General features: G+C 42.9%; 1 protein-coding gene across 1 annotated transcript in view; it reads right to left on the bottom strand.

Moving 5' to 3' along the window:
• OFD1 (OFD1 centriole and centriolar satellite protein) overlaps positions 1–15,558 on the bottom strand; it is a 66,041-nt gene that overhangs the window by 32,806 nt on the left and 17,677 nt on the right. The window contains 6 exon segments of the mRNA XM_070402633.1: positions 936–1,047; positions 1,575–1,705; positions 2,082–2,271; positions 3,143–3,237; positions 4,813–4,886; positions 12,141–12,247. Of these exon segments, the coding sequence (XP_070258734.1) occupies positions 936–1,047; positions 1,575–1,705; positions 2,082–2,271; positions 3,143–3,237; positions 4,813–4,886; positions 12,141–12,247 (709 nt within the window).

The raw sequence follows: 15,558 nt of genomic DNA, 5'->3' as shown, positions 1-15,558 counted from the left end.
CTGACTGACCTGTTCCGGAGGCCCACCAGCCAGCAGCAGTAGCCACTCACTCCCTCAGTAGTCCGGCAGGTCCAATCTCTGGAGAACAGGCCAGGCACCAACGGACCAGTACCACTGGCACAGGGCCACTAGCCTCCTGAAAGTTGGCCTCAGGCATTGCAGCTGCTTCCCCTCCCTAGACACTTCGCAAGGAAGAAATCTTTACAATCCGTGTGAGCGTCAGGGACAGATCTGGATCCTGGGCAGGCAAGGGCGTCCCACCGCCTGCCCAAAGGGCAGATTGCATTCTCCCCTCACTGCCCCTCCATCCCATACCCTTTGGGACAGGCGCCAGATGCAGGCAAGCGCCACTGCAGCAGACAAGCTTCTCCCGATCAGGACTGACTGGGCATCTGCCTGCGGCAGGTGCAGCAGGACCAGGATGAGTGAGAGTGGTAGGCAGTAGCAGCAGGTGGTGCTGGACTGCCAGTTTCAGCATAATCCCCACAGGCCACGCTGAGGGACTCCACCCATGCATGAATTCATGCACCAGGCCTCTAGTGTGACATAAGTCACCCTGCTTCTCACATATTTTACTCATCTCTCAAGGAACATGTAAAAACCCTGATGGGTCAGATTGATCTTATTATCAAGGTAACAAATATAAAAGAAAAACCAAGGTCTATGAATTTGGGAACCTCTGTGCCATTATACCTTTCTTATTTGGGGTACGAGGCTCTTCCAAGCCACGGGAACCTATAAAAGCAAGTCACGTTAGCTGATGACTGACTGGTTGGTATTCCTGAAATGGACAGAGTTTTTACTTCTAAGATGACATATTTCTATGGCTTTTCCCCTACTATGAAAATTACTGAAACTTCAGTAATAATCATTACATTTCCATATATACTGGAAATTTTACACATACACATTTATAAGTTAAAAATCTCTCTAACCTGTCTGAGTTTGCTTCAGTTGCAATTTTAAATCAGCCACCTGCATAGTTAACCTCTTTACAGAAGCATCATAATCTAATATCTGGGCCTTCAGCTTTGCAGAATGCTCAATCTGAAAAGATTTAAAAAAGGGAAGAAATCAATGTAAAAGAAATCCCAGTTCACTTCAAAAGGAACAAGTCTTTTATAGGGCTTATTCTCTTTTCCATTTTTCCCATTCTTAGCAGCTTCATGCCTGTAGTCCACAGGTCCCTAGAAAACAACAGAGCACACAAACAAGTTTGCCACCTCCATTTGCACTCATCTCTAAGAACAGCTCTGTAAGGTATGAGGCAGACACCAGAGTGTCAACAGTTCAAAGTCACAGGGCAAGAATCAAGAGACATTACTAGAGGGCACAATGGAGACTGGGACAATTTTTATTTATGAATTTGCTTTCCTTGGGATTTTATTACTGTTATGAATATAGTTATATCATCATCCAAGCATTACTCAGATGAGAAGGTTACCTTAGAATAGTGGGGGAATAATTTTTGATGTTAAAACCAATCTGATTTACACTGGTGTGACATACACCAAGCTTACATGTGTACACAGTGGATCAGACTAACACCTGACCAAATAAAGATCAGTACTCACTTCACTTTGCAGCTGTCTGTGCAGAGCCTCCTTGTGCGTTTCAAACTTCTTATGCCCTAACACGATAGCAGCTCCTGCTTTCTTCAACTGTTTCTGCAAATTTACCAGTTCAAGAGATGGCTGAGCTATAACTAAAAAGGTAAAAAAGCCTGGTGATTATCAACAGTAAGTTTTCCCATTTCACTTAGCAAAAGCAGCTAAAGATATTTTAAATTGTTCTTTCTTTTCTTCGTACACATGTAGTTAATACCATATTAATTCTATGGAATGGACTAAGAGCACAAATTTCAGAAGAATTTAATGCATGCAGAGGCAAACTTCACTACTCTTTCTAATGCAAATAAAAGAAATTCTTTCAAATTCTTTCAATTCTTTAATTAACCCGAAAGCCCACCTCTTTCCTCTATCACACACAGGAGGCATAAAAGGAGCCCTCCATCAAAATTTGTTAAGTAATACTAAGCTAATATGAATTACAAAGACATGCAAATCAGGAAAAAGACATACGGTTTAAAAGATGCAAGTTTTCATTTCTGCTCTCTTCCAGTTGTTGTTTAAGTAATTTATTTTGAGCCTGAAGCTCTAATTTCTCTTCTTTTAGAAGCGAATAGCCACTCATCTCTTTCATCTCTTCATTCAGCAGGTGGTTTTGCTTGGTTATTGCCAAGAACTGGGCCTTGAGAGATTCGAGCTCAAGCTGGAATTGAAAAAAACTTGCATTTGAACAGTTACTGCAGTACTTCTTATGCAAAAACTGGCAGGCTGCTCTAAACTGGGTGTCATAGTAAGTAAGGTCACTGGACAGAGGACTCATTCTCTGAAGTAAGAAGAGCCTGATTCCAACATGGAAGCTCATCTTTTGCCCTAGAGGGGGCAGGGGAAGTTCATCCAACCTTATACTTATGCAGAACCCTGGCCTACAAAGCAAGTGCTTCAGATTAAGTTTGTTGCCCATTTTCCAGATGCAACTAAGGTCCCAATAGCAATCACAGACTAGCTATCACAAACATGATGTGGTGCTTTCCTTTTTTTATACATCTCATGTTTACATACAAAAGTCTACAATGTTCTCAAATAAATAGATCATTACAGCTGCAAAAATACATTTTATGTGCAGGATATATCCAGGTATGTCAAGTTCCAGCTCTGTCCTTCAGACAGCACACGTGATGAACAGCAAGAAAATAAATGGCATGTGAAAAACACATCTCATTCTGTTTTAACCTGTAAGATCCCAATGTAATGACAGGAATGTTCACCTTCTGCTGATGGGAAGGAAGAAGAGGCTAAGGCAGAAACTAAAAGCACTGGCCACCTGCTATGGGCTAGGCACATAGGTCAGCTCACCACAGAACCTCAACTACCCCAATGTTTAAGGAACTTGTTCAAGGCACACAAGCAGGAAGGACTAAAAGGAAGAACTACTAAATTAACTTAAGTTGGGCCTTCTTAGTCATAAAATAAACAGTCTAAACACATCAAGCTAAATAATGTATGACTGAAACTAAAATTTCATCTACTGCCTTGAAGTTTTATCGACTTCAAAAAACAATAGGCTTAGCAATTACCTCAAGTTCTTTCACACGAGTTGCAGAATAATTGCATTCTTCTTCCTGTTTTGAATTGGTAGCCATGGGCTGCTCTTGCAAAAGAATAGCTTTTTCTGAAAGAGAAAGCCAACCAATTAAACATGTTTTTCTAGTGAATAAAAACATTTAAGAATTTATGTACAATGTCAGACCTAATAACCATTATTTCATCACCTAAAATAGCAGGTGTCAGAGTCAAAAATCAGTAGGGAAAGTAAGAAATAAGACCTATTACCCAACAGGTGATGGGAAGTCTTAATGGTTACATATATGGTGAACTTTCTTCCACTACATATACCAACCAGTTGCACCAGCTGCTAAGAGCCCTCATACCCAAAGATCTGAATTTCCTTAAATACAAAGATTTGTCTTATGATTTTAGTTGCTATTTCATCATTTTCACTTCATTCAATATGAGTCATGCAGATATATCATAAAAAAATTTATCTGACTACATGATGGTACTAATTCCTAAGAAGTATTAGTCTAGTTTCCACAAGATAGTCACAGAGGAGCAGCCACACACTGGGTGACTTTATGGGTCTTTACCAAGTACCCAGCTCTGGTTCCTTTGAAATTTCTACTTAAGTTCACTTCTTTTCATAGACAAGTTTCTATAAATATATTGAAATATAAAATATCAAGAGATTGAAAAATTATTCAACTTTCCTACTCCTTGGTTAGTTATAAAATAGTTTAGGAAGTTATATGTCAGGTAAAAATATCATGAGGCATAAACATATATTACAAGTAAAAGAAATAAGGAACCAGGTCACAGGGAATGGAGAAGTTAAAATTTTCCATAAGTAAAAAATGAAGTCTCTCATGCTTATAACCACATTGAGATATCACCTCCCACCTGTTAGAACAGCTATCATCAATAAATTGATAAATAACAAGTGCTGGCCAAGATGTGGAAAAAAGAGAACCCTCATACACTGTTGGTGGGAATGCAGATTGGTGCAGCCACTATGGAAAAACAGTGTGGAGTCACCCTCCCCACCCAAAAAAATAATAATAATAAGAGCAGCCATTTGTTCTAATAATTCTACTTCTCAGTATATGTAAAAGACAACAACATGCCAATTTGAAAAGACATACATGTGCACCCATATGTTCACTGCAGCATTACTAGTAACAGACAAGATTTGGAAGCAACCTAGACTACCATCAATAAATGAATGTGTGGATATAGAAGATGTTGTATATTATTCAGCCATAGAAATGAATAAAATCTTACCATCTGTGACAACATGGATGAACCTAAAGGATATTATGATGAAATAAGTTACAGAGAAAAACAAATATCCTATGATTTAACTTACATGTGAAATCTTAAGAAATAAAAATGAACAAAACAAAACAAAAAAAGACAGGTCCATAAATATAGATAAGAAGCAAGTGGTGGCCAAAGGGGAGGAAGGAAAGTAGATGGGGGAAGAAAAACCTCCTGAATACCCTACCTCTTCTCAGGTTAAGGTCATTTTTGATATGTAAAATTAAAAAAACAAAATAATGATTAATTTTGTAGTAAAAGTAAAATGTAAGCTACATACACACACATTTAAATTTAGGAGAGGCCCAATTTAGGAAGCTAATAACCTATATCAGAAATTTACAAATGCAGCTTTCTTCTCCACAAGAATCACCTTTATTCTTCCTGTCCTCTTCATCCAGTCTGTTAGATCTATCGATGTAGTCATCCTTTAGCTCAAGTTGATACCTGAGAATTAGAATGACTAAAATGAGTTTCTTGTCACTTTCCTGGACAGATTCCTATTAATGTATGGGTTTCTGGGGCACCCGGGCACCTAAGGGCATGAACATGGCCATGCGTAACTTCAAAGACTATCAGTACTAAAGCCAGATATCCAAATTCTGAATATAAAACCTGCTACATCCTTTAATTTGGTCCCCCAAACTCAAGTTATTGTGAGGTTATTGAGAACAATTATTCCATGGTGGTCTGGATTGGCACACAAAAGTAAATTAAGTTCAATTTACACTGTTACAACTGACTCTAAATCCCAAGAATAAGAAGTCAGTCACATCCACCTGCCTTGCCTTGCACCCCACCCCAACCCCAAAGAACTTTTGCCCTCAAGGGCTGGGCATAGTGTTCGGAGCCAATTTCAACCACCCTCATATCTGGGTTAGCAATACCAAAAGCACACTTTCAAGTTTTACTTATCTCCACCAACTGCCACTAGCAGACGTTTCAGTTAAGAGATAGATGGTGAGTATCCTGTGAATTCCAACCCTTGCTCAAGTCATAGAGGATACCCAAACCAGACAACATCAAACAGTACATGATCTGCAAAGCAGTGGAAAGTTAACATACATATTTACTCATTCATTTATTCCTAAAGGTTTAACAACTACAGACATGTCGGCATTTGCTACTATACTCGAGAGGCTGATATACTATATGTATGTCATCATTTTAAAATCTATACATGGAAAGGTACTATATTTTAATTAGAATTCTTTTAAAGAATAAGCTCAGGAAACCTTTGCAAATACTATGTAATGTAATCTCATGACAAATTACAGGCAAGGCAGTAAAAAGAGGCCACTTATTAAGACATACCAAAAGTTAGTTGAGTCATCTCTTCACCACGAATTCATTTACTCAATGAATATTATATGAACACTTGTGTGCTAGACACTACACTGAGCACTGTAGAGAAAAGTTACCATATGGGCTTGATGTCTGCACTGAGTAATCACTGCAACACATTAAAACTCAGATTATAGGGAAGTCATAGTAACCATAGTTATCATATTTTCCTTTCCCTGTATAATTTTTTTGGCTCCATTGTTAATTTCCATTTATTTCTTTTGATTCTGGCTTTGCAGAATCTTGAAGGAATACAGGGCACATGTTACCTGATAAGCACTAAAACCACTAGGCAGAATAATTTATAAATTGCTAGATACCTCCATCTTAGTGGCAAGTATGAGGTGGGGAGAGGAAAAGAGAACTAAAAGGGATTATAATTCCATCCCTGGTCAGCCTGATTCAGATGGTTGAAGCATTGTCCAGTGCATTGGAAGGTCATGGGATCAATTCCTGATCAGGGCACATACAGGAGGCAACAGATCAATATTTCTCTGTCATGTTGATTTTTATCTGTCTCTCTCCTTTCCTCCCTAAAATTAATTTTTTTTAAAAAAAGTGAATTTTTAAAAAGTTGATCAAGTGAGACCTTAGATCAGTGGTTCTCAACCTGTGGGTCGCGATCCCTTTGGCGATTGAACGACCCTTTCACAGGGGTCACCTAAGACCATCCTGCATAACAGATATTTATATTAAGATTCATAACAGTAGCAACATTACAGTTATGAAGTAGCAACGAAAATAATTTTATGGTTGGGTCACAACATGAGGAACTGTATTTAAAGGGCCAGAAGGTTGAGAACCGCTGCATTAGATCAACCACTTTTATAGCTTATCTACAATGTGAGCTGAGCAATTCACAATGTGCCATAAAATGAAAGCAAATCACAGACCCTCAATACATGTTAGAAAAGCTATGAGTAAGAAAGAGCAGAGGATGCTATTCCCTATACTGTAACTCTGTAAAACTATCTTAAATATTCATGGGAAAGGCTTGACTATCAATAAAAACATGTATTTTTTTAAACACTATCACCATAAAATGTTAAGTCTTATCTACTTCACTAGTATTGCTGTGTTTCCATCAACTTAATCCAAACCTATTACTTGTTTAAGAACACCAAACAATTTCTTTAGAATTTCATTCTTGAGCTTTTGGTCACAGGTCTCCTCCATGCTCTTTATATTCAGAATCCTGTCTCCTAAGTGCATCAGCCACACTTTTATGATTTTCTTCTGTAGCCTCTGATATTAGCAAAAATATAAAAAGCAAATAAAAAATTGTAATAGCTGAAGTAAAAGACTTTAGGAGAAAAAAATTACATAATTTTAGCTCCACAAGCTAAAACTGTTATGTGATTGTCACTGCTGGGAAGTAACTGGAAAGAGCTGGAGTCCTTCATCTATTTTATGAACTGACCAAGTTATGTGAGACCTGAAGTAGCAGATGGAGCAGCACGGTGCACCAGGCTGCAGGGAGTGTGCAAGTTTCAAGACCAAAGTACTTTTTCATAGAAGATGATCAACACTTAAAAAATGGTTGCAGGTAATAAATGGCCATAATAAATTCAGAGAAAAGCTACAAACCAAACTTAAGTTAGTGTACTTTTGCTTTAGTACTTATTTCTTCAGTAAGATTATTTCTGTGAGATTTAACTGATCAGCCCACAGGTATGAAAGACAAAAGATTTGTTTCTGATATTTAATAATCTAGTGATTGAATACTGAAGAGTGCTGAACAATAGAAAAAGATAGATGGGTCAATCAGAACTTCCAAATACTGAAGAATGGAATGGTCTTCCCTTTGATCGAGCCAGGTAAGTGCTAGGGAATGCTGACCATTCAAAGCAAAGGATAAAAGCTCTATGTGTTAGCACCCTCTGCTGACTAACATGTAAAGCAAAAGAGCAGTAAACTATACTTATTAGCTTACTAGATGCCTGGTGCACGAATTTATGAATGGCAGGGGTCCCTCCACCTGGCTGATCATGGTGGTCTCACACAGTCCCGATCTTCTCACCCAGTCCCAATTGGGGCTGGGGAGGGATCACAGGAGGGCTCCAGGGCAAGTCTTGTCCCGTCTTGCCTGGTCCTGATGGGCCCCACCCCAGCAGCAAGCTAACCTACTGGTTGGAACATCTGCTCCCGGGTGGTCAGTGCAAGTCATAACGACCAGTCAGTTGACTGTTCGGTCAGACACTTAGCATATTAGGCCTTTATATGTATAGGTTGTAACTCACAGCACAGAATGTTCAGCATGGACTTTCCCCTGCCCCTGGTCTTGGAGACCACATGTCCTTCCAAGGCTCTGCTCACCAAATTCAGCTGCCACATGAAGTAAATTGCATTGTGTGCGTGGAAACCCTTTGCAGGCTCCATTGATGTGTCTTTACTTCGTTGCAGTTCCAATTACTCCAACATAAAGAGAGATACCCTCATTATCAGGTAACACCATCACGGTAAGACCCCTGCTCAGCCTACTGCAGTGGTTTTTAAATAGGCCACGGGTCGCCCTAGATGGTTTGGTAGAGTAGGTAGAGCCACAGCCTGTGAACTAAAGGGTCCTGGGTTTGATTCCGGTCAAGGGCACATTCCTGGGTTTCGGGCTTAATCCCCAGTATGGAGCATGTGAAGGAGGCGATCAATTCTCTCTCATCATTGATGTTTCTCTCTCTCTCTCCCTCTGCCTTCCTCTCTGAAATCAATAAAAATAATAAGTAGGCCATTAATCAAATGTTGCTGCTCTCCATCCAGTCCCCTTACACCCCCTTTTGTCTTTGACCCTCCCCACACACACACTCTGCTGGGGTTTGTAAAATGGGGTCAGGATTTCTACTTCAACCAAGGGCAAAGCTTCCACATGGCCCTCCTTTCCCGCCTGTCTCTGTCCCCAGTCCCGTGGACAGCCTCCCACTTTCTCCTCTGGGGGCGGAGCTCTCCAAAGGCTGTGTGGGAATGGAGGGGGGCTGTGCAGAGTGGGATGGGGCAGGCAAGGCAGTGAAGGGTGTGCAATCGTGGCGAGCTCTGTGGGGCAAGCCCAAGCTTTGGAGAAGAGCTGGGGTGACAGGTCACCGGAAGGAGGAGGGAGGGATGTGGAATTGTCCCTTGGGAGAGGCACTGAGTTCCTTGGCTGTCCCCACTAAGCAGCTTTTCTAGGCCCCTGCACAGCTATCACCCTCCACCCCTTGCTGCCTCCGCTTCAAGTTTTGGACTCAGTTTCTTTGACTCAGCCCCAACCCCCATCTCAGCTGCGTTCCAGGAGCCTGAAGCTGCACCTTGGCTTTGGGCAGGCATGCCTGGCCTGCTCCCTATAATGGTGTTACCCACTCTCCTGGAGTAGTTAGTGAAACTTAACAAATAAAAATAAGCACCTCTGAAGATTATAAATTGCGCACTGAGAAAGCCACAGGCTGCGGAGGGCTGCATAGTCCAGGCTCTCAGCATAGAAGCCTTCCCAGCCACCCGGTCCCTCCTGGCTCCCACCCCCACCTGCCTCTGCCCAGGGCTCAAGCCAAACCCCAGGAACTTACTGACAGCTCTCACCTCACATCTTACTTTCCAGTCCAGCCCACCAGTGCCCACAGCAAGCTAACCTACTGGTCTGAATGTCTGCCCCCTGGTGGTCAGTGCACCTCATAGCGACTGGTCGAGTGGTCGAACTTACAGTGGAACTCCAGTAGAGGGGATAATTTGCATATTAGCCTTTTATTATATACTAGAGGCCCGGTGCACAAAAATCTGTGCACTTGGGGGGGGTCCCCCAGCCCAGCCTGTGCCCTCTAGCAGTCTGGGACCCCTTGAGAGGTAACGACCTGCTGGCTTAGGCCTGCTCCCAGGTGGCAGAGGGCAGGCCCAATCCCTAAGTGCAGCCCTTGGTGAGGCTCAGAGCAGGGCCAATTGGGGAGTTGGGGCGCCGCCCCACCATGCACAGAGCAGGGCGGATCGGGAGGTTGCGATGCCACCCTCAGTCACGCTCAGGGTAGGGCTGATTGGGGGGGTTGGGGCACCGCCCTCTGTCACACTCAAGGCAGGATTGATGGGGAGGTTGCGGCGCCACCCGTCACGCACAGAGCAGGGCCGATCAGGGGGTTGGGGCGCTTCCCCCTGTCACTCACAGAGCAGAGCCAATCAGGGGGTTGGGACACTGCCCCCTGTCACTCACAGAGTAGGGCCGATAGGGGAGTTGGGGAACTGCCCCCTGTCACATACAGAGCAGGGAGAATCAGGGGGTTGGGGCACTGCACCCTGTCACACTCAGGGCAGGGCCAATGGGGAGGTTATGGCTCTACCCTGTCACACACAGAGCAAGGCCTGTGGAGGGGGGTTGGGGCGCCACCCTCTATCACCCACAGAGCAGGGCCAATCAGGGGGTTGGGGCACCGCCACTGTCACACTCAGGGCAGGGCTGATGGAGAGGTTATGGCTCTACCCTGTCACACACAGAGCAAGGCCTCTGGAGGGGGGTTGGGGCGCCACCCTCTATCACCCACAGAGCAGGACCAATCAGGGGATTGGGGCGCCGCACCCTGTCACACACAGAGCAGGGCTGATCAGGGGGTTGGTGCACTGCACCCTGTCAAACACAGAGCCGCAGGGCAATCAGGGGATTGGGGAGCTCCCCCCTATCAGGCACAGAGCAGGGCTGATCAGGGGGTTGGGGCACCTTCCCCTGTCACGAACAGAGCAGGGCGGATAGGGAGGTTGTGGCCCCGCCCGCCCCCTGTCACACACAGAGCCACAGGGCGATGGTGGGGGGGGAGGTTTAGGCGCTGCCCCCTGTCACGCTGATCCTGGTGCCGGGAGCCTCGCTGCTCCGCTGATCCCGGTGCTGGGAGGCATATTACCCTTTTACTATATAGAATAGAGGCCTGGTGCATGGGAAGGGGCTGGCTGCTTTGCCCTGAAGGGTGTCCTGGATCAGGGTGGAGGTCCCCACTGGGGTGTCTGGCCAGTCTGGCTGAGGGGCTGAGGGGCTGAGGGCTGTTTTCCGGCTGGCAGGTGACTAAAAGCTCCCAACTGCTCCTTGTTTTCTTTTTTTTTTCTTTTTTATTCTGGGCCAGCTTTAGGTCTGAGGCCTCGCTGCTGAAAACATCGATGCAATGTTGCGGTCCAGAGCTGACTGAAAGCCGGTTTCTAGGGTTTTGTTTAGCTTCTTATTTGCAACATAGTACATAGTTGCTTAGAGTTGCAGCTGAGAGGCCGGCAAGTTAGGTGGGGAACGTTGGAGTTCGCCATTACTGGAGGAAGCAAGCCTCCCTGCTCGCTTCAGTGCATGGCTGCCGGCCGCCATCTTGGCTGACAGTTAATTTGCATAAGGATACGCTGATTAGCCAATGGGAAGGGTAGCAGTCGTACGCCAATTACCCTGTTTCTCTTTTATTAGTGTAGAAGATATCAGCGATTTTCAACCTTATTTATCTCTGACACACATAAACTACTAAAATTCTACAGCATGCCAATATATTTGCCCATTAAAAAAAAAAAACAGATACATTTTTGAATCATTCACAATGAACAGCTATTTTGTGTTGACTGTTGTCTTTTTTTTATTTGGAAATCTAAGGAAAAAGAGGTTAATGCCCTTGATTACAGTCAGGTATTTCATGTTTTATATATTCTTGCAGCATACCAGTTGAAAATCGATGGCTTATATGTCATTTTTCTTTTCTGTCTTGATCAATTTACCACTTCAGTACTGCTTAGAACCAAGTAATGTAGCAGAGATGAAAAATAAAATGAATTAAAGCCTATAAAAATGACCTAACCACATTAATGAAGACCAGGACAAATCCACTAAGGAAGTAAGAGTCAACTAATAGTAGAACCTAATGGAAAAGAAACCTGTTGCATAAACTAGACTGGTGAGCTTGCTATTAATGGCAGGTACAATGTGAAGAATGAAATATTGGTGAGCACTTGGTACACACACATCCATCACCCAGTACAAATCAAGTCAGAGCCACTGCATTGAGTTACTACATGGACATGGAACCATTAGATCTCAATGACTGAACACAAGTGTGTGTCGAGTTACTACATGCACATGGGACCGTTAGATCTCAATGACTAAACATAAGTGTGTGACTGAACATAATTTGTTAAGAGTTGTTAGCTTCTTCAAAGTACTGGTCTGGTCTTACTGTAGCCTGATGATGGTGTCTCACTGCTTTTCATCCCAATAACTAATATTTTAAAAGCAAAATCCTAGTCTTTGTTTCTCTCAACTTATGCCTTTTAAAACTAGCTGAATGCACCTTTACAACCAAGAACTCTACTTGGCAATTAGCATTAGAATAATTAGTAGTATTTGTTTTAAACTCACAGACTCTCAATAGTCAAAATGAAAACATTACTTACAAATCAAAAGCTTCAATTCTTTGCTTCAGTTCTGCTTCTCTGCCTCTCAGGAAATCAATATCTTTTAGTAGAAGCTGTATTTGAGCATAAATTTCTTTTGTTTCCATCTGTAAAGGAAAGCATTAATTGTAGCAAGCAAGCTGAAGAAAATAAGACAGATTTGAACTAATGAACTGCTTCCTACATTCCAGAGAACAAAGTACAGACATTTAGAGGAACAATTTCACTTTTAAAACATTCCACCTCAAGGTATGCATTTTGCCTATTCTAGTTACACAAGAATTTACCCCCTAGCCCAATGACTGTATCCCTTGTGTAGAATATCCTGACACTTCCTTAACATTTTTGTAAGTTCTCCAGAAAAAAAACCAAAAAACAAAATGAGATAGAACTTAACAAAGTAGAATCCCCATGGTTCAATAGTTGTCTGAAAGTTTCAATTCATGGGCGGTTCTGACTCAGAATGAATAAGCTGGAATGAAATGTGAAAAATAGATGACACTTACATTTGTGTGTTCACTGAGCAAGGATTTACTGAATATCATGTCAAAAAGCACACTGTGAGCTGGATATGAAAAGATGAACAGCTACAGTCCCCATCTTTTAAAAAATTCACAATTTACTAAGGGAGAGAGAAATAATACTACAATGTGATAATTTCACAAACAGAGTCCAGTCTCCACGGCAGGAATGAAGCCTAAATTAGTCCATCAATGGGAGTCAGGGAAGGCGTCACCAGGAAGCAACATTTAAGCTGGGGTTTGAAGGACAGGACAGTTTTATCAGGGAGAGAAGGGGGTGAACAGTCAGGTGGCAGAGTAAAAGCATGGTGCCTTTTATGAGGTTGCCAAGCTTCTCCAGAGCCTTCAGGGACTCTGACGAAATGGAGACAGGCTGTCAACTGGTTGATCTGATCTAGTCAGTCACTTATTTTGAGGTTCAAAGTGTTAGTCTGAACACAACCCATCATCTCAAAGACCAGTGCTTCCTTTTTTTTTTATAGCTAAAATTAACCCAATTCCCAGAAATGCTAGACAAAATCGTAGAGGGGGTGCAATCACCATTAATAATTGGGTCTTGCTGAGAAGCTCCAAGAAAGGCTGACACTGGGAGGAAGCCTTTTAACTTCAACCATGTCCTGGTATCAGTAGTTCTGGCTGTGCATAGGAAACCATGACCCCAACCTAGTTAGGTCTGACACCCTTGGGAAAGGAACTGTTTTTCCTAAAGAAACAATCCAATCCCTTTTGCTGACATGCACTCCCCACCATTCCTCAACCTCTTAATGTCCTGTCCAGTCATTTTCTGGGTGACAAGATCAAACGGCCACATGGATGACACTTATTTATTTTTACAGTGTTTTTTTTTTAAATTAAATCTTTATTGTTCAGATTACATTTGTTCCTCTTTTTTCCCCCCCATAACTCCCCTCCTCCCAGTTCCCGCCCCACCCTCCACCCTCACTCCCCACCCACTGTCCTCATCCATAGGTGCACAATTTTTGTCCAGTCTCTTCCCGCATCCCCCACTCCCCTTTCCCCCCCAAGAATAGTCAGTCCATTGCCTTTCTATGTCCCAGATTCATTATAATCACCAGTTCATTCTATACATCAGATTTATTCAGTTGATTCTTAGATTCACTTGTTGATAGATGCATGTTTGTTGTTCACAATTTGTATCTTTACCTTTTTCTTCTTCTTCTTCTTAAAGGATACCTTTCAGCATTTCGTATAATACTGGTTTAGTGGTGATGAACTCCTTTAGCTTTTCCTTATCTGTGAAGCTCTTTATCTGACTTTCAATTCTGAATGATAGCTTTGCTGGATAAAGTAATCTTGGTTGTAGGTTCTTGGTATTCATCATTTTGAATATTTCTTGCCATTCCCTTCTGGCCTGCAAAGTTTCTGTTGAGAAATCAGCTGACAGTCGTATGGGTATTGGTTCTTTATCACACATCGAGGGTCTCATTAGATTTCGTGAGGCTCTTATCAAGTTTATTGGCAGCTTCTAGCACATTATTGCAAGCCCTCAAAATTGCGTTTTTTAGCTCTATATCTTCCATTTCTGTCATGTTTTTTTGTCTCTACATTTTTTATGCTTTCTTGGTGCACCCCCCTGTGTTCTTTGTGCGCAGTCATGTTCTAGTTAAGCCTTGACTGTTGTAGTTAATACTAGAGGGATTTGACCACCAGGCTGACTGGCTGTGAGAATCACCTGTATCTGCAGTGGGAAAACTTCTGTCCTCTGGAGAGGTGCTAATCTAGCCTTTGCCTGAGGCTATCCGGCAAATGGCTCTGCGCAGGACTTGGGCAAGGCGGGTCGCACGGGATCAACAGGGCGGGCGGAGGAAGCAGTTATGGCTGCTCTCAGTCCCGTTCCCAGAGGCTCTGCTTCTCAGAACCCCAGCAACTGCTGCAAACCTCGGAGAGAAAGCTGCCCTCATGTTCCAACTGATGTCAGACAATCCCGCCTCTCCTGTTTGAGTCTGAGTCCCTAGAGACTCGTCCGGATCTGGAGCTCAGAGTCTGAGACTCCCTCTTGATTGAAAACGACAACCTCGCCCTCAGCCACCAGCCCGCTTTGCGCGCGCACCTCCACACCTTTGTATTTTCCACACTAAGCCTCCTCTGAGCTTTGGTATGCTGTTCTCTTTCCTTCTAGTTGAAGAGTCTCTCCTCAGCCAGCCTTCCTGTGGTTCTGGGTGATGTCTGTTCCGTCTTTTAGTTGTATTTTTGAAGTGGTTGTTTGCGGCAGCAATCTCCAGTGTTTACCTATGCCGCCATCTTGGTCTCTCCTGGATGACACTTATAAGCCCCAGACCCCTCTACTCCAGGGACCTTTGCCTTTGCTCAGATGGAAGCACATTGCATTTGGTTTCCAACTTCACCTAGAACCCCAACCTGCAACTCTTTCCTCTTGGTCCACCCTTATTCTTCCATCTGTCAATATCCCCAGACCTACTCCTTGATGTCTGAGACTGCCACATACATCTCCCTTCTCTCCTGGATTATTAGTCATCCACACTCTGCTCTGGTTCCGCTCACCATCATGCTGAATCCCAATGTCTTCAACTAAACAGCCTGCCTTTCTCAAATGAAATAAATTCAGCTCTATAAAGCTCCACTCCCCAACTACCACCATCTTTCTGCCCTCATTGACCTTCCAAATCCTCCCAAGAGCTGCAACAGAACAATCACCTACAACAAACATATCAGACTCACAGCCCACAGGCCGCATGTGGCCCACAATGAATATTTTTGTGGCTCAGCCAATATAACAGTATGTAACGTTTTAATAAAAATTTCGTAACCTAATTTTTACAATAACCTGTTATACATAATTATTAATTACTAACTACATTTGCTAATGACTGATTACTATATAATCGTGTTGCATTCATTTCCCTTAAGCGCCTTAC

This window comes from Myotis yumanensis, unplaced genomic scaffold (assembly GCF_028538775.1).
Source record: "Myotis yumanensis isolate MYYU_CA2020_CCGP unplaced genomic scaffold, mMyoYum1.0.hap1 SCAF_24, whole genome shotgun sequence".
NCBI lineage: Eukaryota > Metazoa > Chordata > Mammalia > Chiroptera > Vespertilionidae > Myotis > Myotis yumanensis.
This window is presented reverse-complemented; position numbering and strand designations above follow the sequence as displayed.